The sequence below is a fragment of the Odocoileus virginianus genome, chromosome 19 (assembly GCF_023699985.2).
Source record: "Odocoileus virginianus isolate 20LAN1187 ecotype Illinois chromosome 19, Ovbor_1.2, whole genome shotgun sequence".
Taxonomy (NCBI): Eukaryota; Metazoa; Chordata; class Mammalia; order Artiodactyla; family Cervidae; genus Odocoileus; species Odocoileus virginianus.
In genome coordinates, this window is record NC_069692.1 from 48,482,329 (window position 1) to 48,492,831 (window position 10,503).

Consider the following 10,503-nt stretch of genomic DNA (forward strand, 5'->3'; position numbering starts at 1 on the left):
CAAGCATACTGGCAAAAGGAAAAGGTACAAAAAGCGGTCCGGGAGAAATCAGGCACAGGTGTGCAAGTCCTCTTCCGGCGGGCCTGCGCTCAACATACTTCTCAGCAGTGAGTTCTGACAGTGGGTGTGAAATGCTGCCAGCCAGGGAAGCTCATCAGAGATTCCGTGCCTAGGGCTTTTACCTGGGGGCTTGTCTAGCCCAAATGCAATCTCCAGACTCCCAGAAGAAAAGCAGGTGTCCAGCAGAAACCATACTATTTGCACAATGAGTTTAGGCACAGTGACTGACATCACTTAGGGTGATGAGACCCTTCCACATCCAAGCTCCCAGATGCCAGTCAGGGGCCAACTCTGCAATCAATCCTGCTTCCAACAGACCAGCAAATCCTTTATGTGGACCTCATCTAACTGTTCCTCGATTTATTCCCAGCTCCCAGAAAAGTGCCTGAAATATATGGTAGCCATCAAAAAATTTTTTCATGAAAAAATTCCTGGCTCTACCATTTCCTAGCTGGATAACATTGGGTAAGTTACTTAAGTTCTGTGTGCCTCAGTTTCCTCGCTTGTACTACCAACCTCAAAAGATTATGCTGAGGACTAGTTATATGTTAATTAATATGTGTAAAATATTTGATTACACCAGTGGCTGGCAAGAATGAAGCACTATATAATTTGTGTATATATAACCTTATTTTTTTTTGTTTGAACTTTCAACCTTACAGTTTTACCTCCTCCAAGTCACACTGAATTCTCCCAATACTAAATTTCTAGTGAACCGATAATCTACACATAGATTAGAATTTAACTGATCACCGTTTCGTATCCACTGAGATCCGTAACTACTTTATGGACCACATCCAAACTTTTTTAGCACATTTGACAGTACCTGACACGATACTTAATCTTGCAGTGCCCAGAAAATACTGACTTACCAACAAAACTATGTTTGTTAAATCAACTTTTGACAGAGGTCAGAATGTAACACAGTCAACACTTTTGATAACAATTGCAACTTAAAATGGCTTCCAAGTTTCTTTGATCTTCCTCTATTAAGAGAAAAATGAGTTGATTCCATCGAGGCAAAAGACTGGTAATAGCAGCAGCAAGGAAAAGGCTTGGTTTATAATGTACAGAATTACAATGTCAATTATTTGACTTTGCCTTACAGAGAGAAGGGGCTGGAGTCCATAAAGGTCAGGAAGGGCTGTATACACATCTTGTATAGCAAGAATTAAGATATAAATTCACTTAAGTACTGAAATCAAGGCATGAAAGCCTATCCTTTATAGTAACTTTTTTAATTATTGATTTATTTTTGAGGCTACAAAATGCTGATGTTTAGACACTCATTGAACATAAATGATGGATCGTTCCTAACATATTTCACTTGTTTATAAGCGATCAGTTCTTTGGATTGGATGATAAGTGCTTTCTAAAGCTGTGTTTGTTTCCAGCCCACAATAAGGTGAATCACCGTGAGTTTACATCTATCCCCTCCCTCCCCAGCCTCCCTCCCCCTTCCCACCTCCCTAAAGCCTCACAGAGGCAGGGCTCAGCTCCCTGCGTTACACAGCAGCTCCCCACGAGCAGTCTCCTTCACAGACGGTAACGTATATGTGTCAGTGCTACTCTCTCAGTCCACCCACCCTCTCCTTCTCCCCCACGCTGAAAGGGCAGTTCTCTACATCTGTGTCTCTATTCTTGCCCTGGAGATAGGTTCATCAGTACCATTTTTCTAGATTCCATATATATGCATTAATATACAATATTTGTTTTTCTCTTTCTGACTCACTTTACACTGTATAACAGGCTCTAGGTTCATCCACCTCAATTCAACAGACTCAAATGTGTTCCTTTTAATGGCCGAGTAATATTCCATTGTGTATATGTACCCCAACTTCTTTATCCATTCATCTGTTGATGAATAGGTTGCTTTCATGTCCTGACTGTAAAACACCGGGATATATGTATCTTTTTGAATTATGGTTTTCTCAGGGTGAACATTTTCAATCTTTAAAAAAAAGAAAACAAAGACGATGAACTGGGAGAAAAAAAGCAGGGGACCACATGCAGCCTAAGTTATAAACTGATGAGTCAGAGAGACCTGTGGTTTTCATACCAGCTCAAACACCAGAAGTCTACACATAATCAAAAGGGGAAACCTGAGGATCCACAGAATTTGGGAACAGAGCATCAGACTGAAGTTTAACATTCTGAGAGAAATCTTAGATAGGTAGGTCTCTTCTCTGGGTGCAGCAGACCTGGGTATGGCATGAGCCCTCTTGGAGGAGGTCCCCATTAATCCCACCACAGAGCCACCAGAACTTACACAGGACTGGGAAACGGACTCTTGGAGGCACAGACAGAAGCTTGTGCACCAGGACCCGGGAGAAGGCCAGTGACCCCACAAGAGACCATCAGGAAGCTTCCATAAGCCTCTTATCCTTCTCCATCAGAGGGCAGACAGGCTGAAAACCACAACCACAGAAAACTGACCAATCTGACACATGGACCAGAGCCGCGTCTAACTCAATGAAACTATGAGCCATGCCGTGTAGGGCCACCCAAGATGGACGGGTCATGGTGGAGAGTTCTGACAGAATGTGGTCCACCAGAGAAGGGAACGGTAAACCACTGCAGTATTCTTGCCTTGAGAATCCCATGAGCAGTACGAAAGCAAAAGGATATGAAACTAATAGATGAACTCCGAAGGTCAGTAGGTGCTCACTATGCTACTTCTCCAAGATGGAGAAGAGTGGAGAAATAACTCCAGAAAGAATGAAGAGACGGAACCAAAGCAAAAACAACACCCAGTTGTGGATGTGACTGGTGATGGAAGTAAAGTCCGATGCCGTAAAGAGCAATATTGCTTAGGAACCTGAAATGTTAGGTCCTCGAATCAAGGCAAATTGGAAGTGGTCAAACAGGAGATGGCAAGAGTGAATGTCGACATTCTGGGAATCACTGAGCTAAAATGGACTGGAATGGGTGAATTTAACTCAGATGACCAGTGTATCTACTACTGTGGGCAGGAACCCCTTAGAAGAAATGGAGTAGCCATCACAGTCAACCGAAGAGTCCGAAATGCAGTACTTGGATGCAATCTCAAAAATGACAGAATGATCTCTGTTCATTTCCAAGGCAAAACATTCAGTATCACAGTAATCCAGGTCTATGTCCCAACCAGTAACTGCACTCATCCCACATGCTAGCAAAGTAATGCTCAAAATTCTCCAAACCAGTATGTGAACTGTGAACTTCCAGATGTTCAAGCTGGATTTAGAAAAGGCAGAGGAAGCAGAGATCAAATTGCCAACATCCGTTGGATCATCAAAAAAGCAAGAGTTCCAGAAAAACATCTACTTCTGCTTTATTGACTATGCCAAGCCTTTGTGTGGATCACAACAAACTGTGGAAAATTCTTCAAGAGATGGGAATACCAGATCACCTGACCTGCCTCTTGAGACACCTGTATGCAGGTCAGGAAGCAACAGTTAGAACTGGACATGGAACAACAGACTGGTTCCAAATAGGAAAAGGAGTACATCAAGACTGTATATTGTCACCCTGCTTACTTAACTTATATGCAGAGTATATCATGAGAAACGCTGGGCTGGATGAAGCACAAGCTGGCATCAAGATTGCCGGGAGAAATATCAATAACCTCAGATATGCAGATGACACCACCTTTCTGGCAGAAAGCAAAGAAGAACTAAAGAGCCTCTTGATGAAAGTGAAAGAGGAGAGTGAAAAAGCTGGCTTAAAACTCAACATTCAGAAAACTAAGATCATGGCATCCAGTCCCATCACTTCATAGCAAATAGATGGGGAAACAGTGCAAACTGTGACAGACTTTAATTTTGGGGGGCTCCAAAATCACTGCAGATGGTGACTGCCACCATGAAATTAAAAGACACTTGCTCCTTGGAAGAAAAGCTATGACCAACCTAGACAGCATATTAAAAAGCAGAGATATTACTTTGTCAACAAAGGTCCATCTCATCAAAGCTATGGTTTTTCCAGTGGTCATGTATGGATGTGAGAGGTGGGACTATAAAGAAAGCTGAGCACCGAAGAATTGATGCTTTCGAACTGTGGTGTTGCAGAAGACTCTTGAGAGTCCCTTGGACTGCAAAGAGATCCAGGCAGTCCATCCTAAAGGAAATCAGTCCTGAATATTCATTGGAAGGACAGATGCTGAAGCTGAAACTCCAATACTTTGACCACCTGATCTGAAGAACTGACTCATTAGAAAAGACCCTGATGCTGGGAAAGATTGAAGGCGGGAAGAGAAGGGGACGACAGAGGATGAGATGGCTGGATGGCATCACCGACTCAATGGACATAAGTTTGAGTAAACTCCGGGAGTTGGTGATGGACAGGGAGGCCTGGCGTGCTGCAGTCCATGGGCTTGCAAAGAGTTGGACATGACTGAACTGAACTTAAATTACAATTACAGACTTCTGTTTACATAAATTTATCCTACAAGTATTAACATCATTGAAAACACCAGTTCCTGAAGGTGAACTGTACTTTTTAGTAAGAATTACTTTGATATTTCAGGGTTGCTCTATAAACCTCTTTTAAAGTAACAGTTAATGAAAAATGTTCACCACCCTCAGCTGCCTGTAGTGGCCTCTAGGACCGGGTCTCACAACACCATTTCACTCTTCTAATTTGCGAAGAGGTCAGAAAGCCTCTGGCTCCCTTGACGGGAAAGGACTGGACCTAAGTTAGGTCTGCAGCGACGGGCACGTGGGTGGCAGAGGCTTGCAGCTGCCGTCTGTCCACAGTCAGGACAGCCGACAGACATGTCCGACAGGCACTGACCGGCCACAGCAGCCTGGTCCTCCAATCCGCTGCAGGGAGGGATGCAGCCGTGGCAGTGGCGGGAGGCAGCAGTGTGTGGCCTTGAAATCAGAAGGCCAGGAGTGGCCCGCTGACCCCGGCTCCTCCAGCCCTTTCGACAGTGCTGTGAGGGGCCTACTCCTTAACAGATATCTTATGATGGCTCCAGTGGCTCCCCTTCCTGTCCTATGTGCTGACCTACAACACAGTCACATTAAGACCATTCCCCTCCTCTTACACTCTGGCCTGGACCACGGCGATAACCAAAGGACTAGGTGGCTGCCTCTCGCCACTCCAGCTCTTCCTCTGACCAGTCACCGCCAGGTCTGACCATGCTTTAAGACAGTCTACCCACAGGCCGAAACGTGTACTCTCATCCACACACCGGCCGTCTGTCCTCAGCTCTGTGCTTTCACATCCGCCCTTTCAAAGGTATTTGCTGAGCTGCATCTACCTGATGCATCATCTCACCCGCTGTGCCGAGGGCTGGGGCTACAAGGCAAAACAAGACAGACAAGGTCTCTTCCATCTCAGAGCTACAACCCAATCCCTGATTTCCCAATAATTACCCAAATAATGTTTAATTACAACTGTGATGAGTGTAATAAAAGACTCAAGGTGCATCCCACATGTATAAGTGGAAACCTAATCTAACATGGGAAGAGCAGGGAGAATCAATTCCCTTGAAGAAACACTTAAGCAGAAACCGGAAGATAGGTAAACTGACCAGATAAAAAATTGTCAGCTTCCTGGGCAGGAGAAAAGAGCATATGCAAAGGCTCTGAGGCAGCGCTCCAGGAGCTGTGAAGACAATCAAGGGACAAAAGCTCGGAGCAAGGAGAGCAGCAGTCCACAGGAAGGGGCCAGGGAGGCACTGCTCACGGGCACTATTCTAACAGTGTGCTGAGTACACTGCTGAAATTATTCGTGTGCAAAAATGCAGCCCCACCAAACAAGCTCCTTTAGGGTCTGACAACAAGTTCAGCTCTCTAACCCAATACGGCATTTGGCAGTGTCCTCAAGTCCAAATCGTGGAGTGAAGAAATGCGAGTTTGATCTGGGTCAAGAGCTTAACCTCTCTACACCAGGCAGTCTCTAGGGTCCAAGCATCTTCTGCTTCCAACCACCCCAAAACGTATAAGGCAAAAGATGCATTTTTCATGCTGACCTATACATGCTCAGAATGACAGCTAGTATTTACCCTAGACGAAACTTTAAACACTGAAGAGTACACTTTAAGGCAGCAAGGGGCTCTAAATCCTCCCTGAGCCATGAAGTGCCACCAACTAGTCACCGACAGAACTGCTTTCAAACCCCCTCGGAGAGCCCGCTGAGGCCTGAGAGAGGACGGGCGGCACCACCTGCTTGCTCTTATTCTCCGGTGGCTCAACAGACTTGCTCAGAGTAGGACCAAAAGCAGGAAACTGGCACCTATGCCATCCTTCTCTCCTTCCTCCCTTCCCAAATACTATCAGGAAGCACACACCAGTGACTCAGTAAGAAAATGTCAAAATCCAAGTGACAAACTTCTGCCGGTTGGTATAAGGCAACAGAACAGGGAAATCTCTAGCCCTAAATTCTAGTTCTGGTACAAAGAGCAATAAAGGAAACATACTTTTTAAGAAAGAAAATTAAGTTAACTAGAAAATAGCTTCAAAATACATGAAAAGCTTGATGCAGTTTACTAGGAGATGAAGAAAAAAAAATCAATACACATATACAGTATGGAACCACTTATAATAACTGAGCTGTAAAAATAAGACCTTTAGCATGTCTTTTCAAAGTACATTTATTTGTAAAGCAATTATCCGCCAGGGGCTTCCCTGGTGGCTCAGTGGTAAAGAATCTGCCTGCCACTGCAGGAGACATGGGTTCCATCCCACGGTTGGGAAGATCCCCTGAAGAATGAAACTGCAACCCACTCCAGTATTCTTGCCTGGGAAATCCCATGGACAGAGAAGCCTGGCGGGCTACAGTCCATGGGGTCACAAAAGAAGTGGACACAATTTAGCAACAACAGCAATTAAATAAAATAATTTTATCCTCCAACTTTTAAAAAAAGTACATTTAATCAGAATTTCACTACCTACATTTACTATGTCAATTGGCACATGCGTGCATGCCAAGTCGTTTCAGTCTTGCCTGACTCTTTGCAACCCTATGGACCATAGCCCGCTAGGTTTCTCTCTCCATGGGCTTCTCCAGACAAGAATACTGGAATGGGTTGCCAAGCCCTCCTCCAGGGGGATCTTTCTGACCCAGTAATAGAACCCAGGTCTCTTATGTCTCCCTACATTGGCAGGCTAGTTCTTTACCACTAACGCCACATGAGAGGCCCTGTCATCTCATATACATAATAATAAATCCAAAATCAAGAAATAAGCCAAGATCTCTACAAAGAGAGCCCCTTAGATTATACCAAAGACTCAAAAACTTTACAAAATATATTTAATCATAGCAACTGCCTCACCATGTCAATTTTTTTCAATTATTACAACTATGAAATCAAGTTTCATTCAACCAATAAGTGGTTTGAACTATTTGCTTTTTTTTTCCCCCTTGAAGGACCAAGATGAAACAATGAAATAATTTAGAAGATCACCTTAACACTATCCTAGATTCAGCAGCATCAGGAAAAAGCGCTGACCTTTCTAAATCATGCCTGTGGCTCACACCCTTCACACCACATCCTCGAGCTCTCGGTACTCTCTTCTGTCCCACTTCCTCCACTTCTCAAAAACAAAACCATGCACACAGACCAAACAAAGCCAAAACAAAAAAGACATCCATTCAATACATATCTACTGACCTCGGTGGCAATCCAACATGTGAGCAAAACTAACGCTCCCTATTCCTCAGGTCAGAAAAAGTAAAAGTTTTGTCCTAATGTGAGAAGTACCTGATTATATCCTTCTCCCACCTCAAAAACCATAAACGCAAATGTCAACATGTGATAAACAATGGCTTTCTCTAAACCTATAAATTATTTTAAGAAATATTAGTGAAAATCTGATTTTACAAAGTACCTTTTGGCAGAAAGAAATCTGAACAAAAATTATTTTTGAATGGTTTCTATAAATAAAGGGAACTGCTAAAACTGTTATTCAATTTCTAATGAATAGATTTAATACTTCCTAGCATCTCTAACTATGTGATTGATTCATTACTCAAAATGCATACAATATAAACTCATATACTGGCCTTTTAAAGGCCCATTTTCCAGTATTTCACTAATGCAGTGATGAGTACTAGAGCCTCAATACAGAAAGGCATTCCTTCTCCAAAAACGACACACGTAATCCATATCAGGTAAACAAATACTAGCGCGATAATCGGGCGTTTGCAACTCACTGCCTGAAAGGTTGGCCCCAAGTGACTTTACTATGCTATTGAAAAGTGCTTCATAAACGGTCCGGGTCCAGTCCAGTCACATGACCTCCCAGTAGCCGGGGACCGTCACGGCAGTAAAGAAACCTGCCAATGGCGTGTGGCTGAGTCTTGTCAAGTATCACCTGCCCACTGAGACGTGACTCATTTACACAGCGTTGAGGAAGGACAGGAAAGCTTCAGGAAAAGTCCAGGTCAAACAGTGCAGAAGTCTTCAATTACCTTCCCGGAGACTGACTGAGGCTCCGGAGAACCACCAGGGACACCAAGTCACGAATAAGCCGGGTTTTATTTCCTAGCCGTATGAAGGGTTTGTTTTAAACGAACAAAAAAACCCTCTGAAACGTGTTTCCCGTGAGATTACTTATAAGACATTAAATATACATCAGTTCTCCAAAGCCGAAACATATAGGCTAAAAATAGTGTGTCTATTTCAAAGGCTGAGGCAGAAGCCCTCCAACTGAACAAACTAAAATTAGGTTCCTCTCATGTCTGGATCTGAAGAACACCCCTTCGACGTTCAAGAGGCACACGGACCACGGTCCACATATAGACTCCCCTGGACTACCTAGTCGGAGAGAATCGAATTAAAACCTTCAGCAACAGAAAAAGCCCGGCGTCCAAGAAGACTCACGTTAACGAAACCCCTTCTCATTCGGGCCAAAATCCAGGCTGGACCACAGCACGAACGCCCAGCCTCAAGCCCTTCCCCAGCTGCCTCGCTGAGCTCGCCCCGGGCGAGGAGCGCCGGGAGGGCCGGCGGGCAGACCACCGTGAGGACCGCCCGGAGAACGGCCGGGGGTACCGCCGCGAGGACCGCCCAGAGGGCTGCCCCGAGGACCGGCGCACCGTCAGTCCGCCCGGCCGCCCAGCCCCGCAGCGCCCGGGCGGAGGACGCGGCCCGCCCGGCCGGCCCACCCGCCGCGGCACCTGCCGGGCGGCCCGCGCCGGCCCGGCGGGAGCAGGGGACCCCGGAGCCCTGGCCCGAGGGTCGCGCCGCACTACCTTTGGCCTCGCAGTCGGCGCAGTACTTGTTGTCCTCCTCCCTCAGCAGCTTGGACAGGATGAGCTGGTGCTGCTCGTTCAGCTTCTGCGCCTTCTCCCGGCACGAGCGCGTCGCCATCGCGGCGGGGTGGACGCGGGCGGCAGCCGGGCAGGACGGGCGGGGGTCCGCGCAGCTGGACGCGCCGGGGGCCGCCGGGGCCGCTCGAACTCGGCCGGGAAGCGGCGGCAGCGGCGGCTGGAGCAGGAGGAGGGGCGGCGGCGGCGGCGGCGGAGGCGGCAGCGCCGACGTGTCCCGCCTCCTCGCCGGGCCGGCCCCGCACGCACCCGAGCCGGCGAGGGGGAGGGGCCGGGGCCAAGGCTTCCGGGCGGCGCCGCCGGAAGGAACAGGCGCTAACGCGCCGCGCATGCGCAGGGCCTCCCGCGAGCCCAGCCCGCTGGGCGCTTCCTCTCCGGTCCGGCGCACAGGTGGTTCCGGGAAGGTGCCGCGCCTTAGGCGCGTATGGCCTTCCGCCCTCTCTGCAGACGCGATCGTCGCTGGGGACCTCGAGTCTGACCCCGTAAAGGACGACCTTTCTGTGTGCTTCTTTGCCTTTGCACCTACGGCACGACATCGGAAAGGCAGAAGTAATCGTAACTGGGCGGATTCTGTCAGTCATTCAAGGTTTCTTCACCTGCACTTTAGAAACAGACACTGGCCTTGAAGCTGGAGGCCCATATGGGACCTAATAGGCAAAACTGCCTCTTCTACTGTAGGGGATGTGACATGTGTTATTGAAGGCCGACGTCGGTTGGTGGCCACTGTGCGCCTTGAGCACAGTTCTTATCACAGCTCTGAATAGTGTTGTTCGCATCCTACACGTGGGGACATCCTAGCTTCCCAGGTGGCTAGGATGGTAAAGAATCTACTTGCAATGCAAGAGGTTTGATCCCTGGGCAGGGATGATCCCCTGGAGAAGGGAAAGGCTACCCACTCCAGTCTTGCCTGGAGAATTCCGTGGACAGAGGAGCCTGGTGGGCTACAGTCCATGGGGTCGCAAAGAGTCGGACGCGACTGGGCAACTAACACTGACACACACATCCTACAGAAGAGGGCCATGTGACCTGGAGGAGTGAGAAGTTTTGGCCCCACTGCTCCATGTAGGAGCTGAGATTCAGCCCCAGAGCAGTAAGGCCTCCCTCGTGTAAGGGCGAGAAGGACTGGGGCCCAGGAACGAAGGGCCCTGGGCTGGGTCGCTTTAAGAAGAAGCTGTATCACAATCACTT

The 10,503-nt window shown here is 47.4% G+C and overlaps 1 protein-coding gene across 5 annotated transcripts in view; it reads right to left on the reverse strand.

Moving 5' to 3' along the window:
* Window positions 1–9,567, reverse strand: part of SMAP1 (small ArfGAP 1) — a 167,871-nt gene extending 158,304 nt beyond the window's left edge. For 2 of the 5 annotated variants that reach the window (XM_020897080.2, XM_020897079.2), the window contains exon 1: window positions 9,241–9,567. In XM_020897080.2, the coding sequence (XP_020752739.2) occupies window positions 9,241–9,358 (118 nt within the window). In that variant the 5' untranslated portion in view covers window positions 9,359–9,567. Of the gene's footprint in view, window positions 1–8,869; window positions 8,947–9,240 lie in introns of those variants that run through there. The other 3 variants (XM_070450215.1, XM_020897082.2, XM_020897081.2) reach the window with 3 other exon arrangements.
* Between the last annotated feature and the right edge of the window lie 936 nt (window positions 9,568–10,503).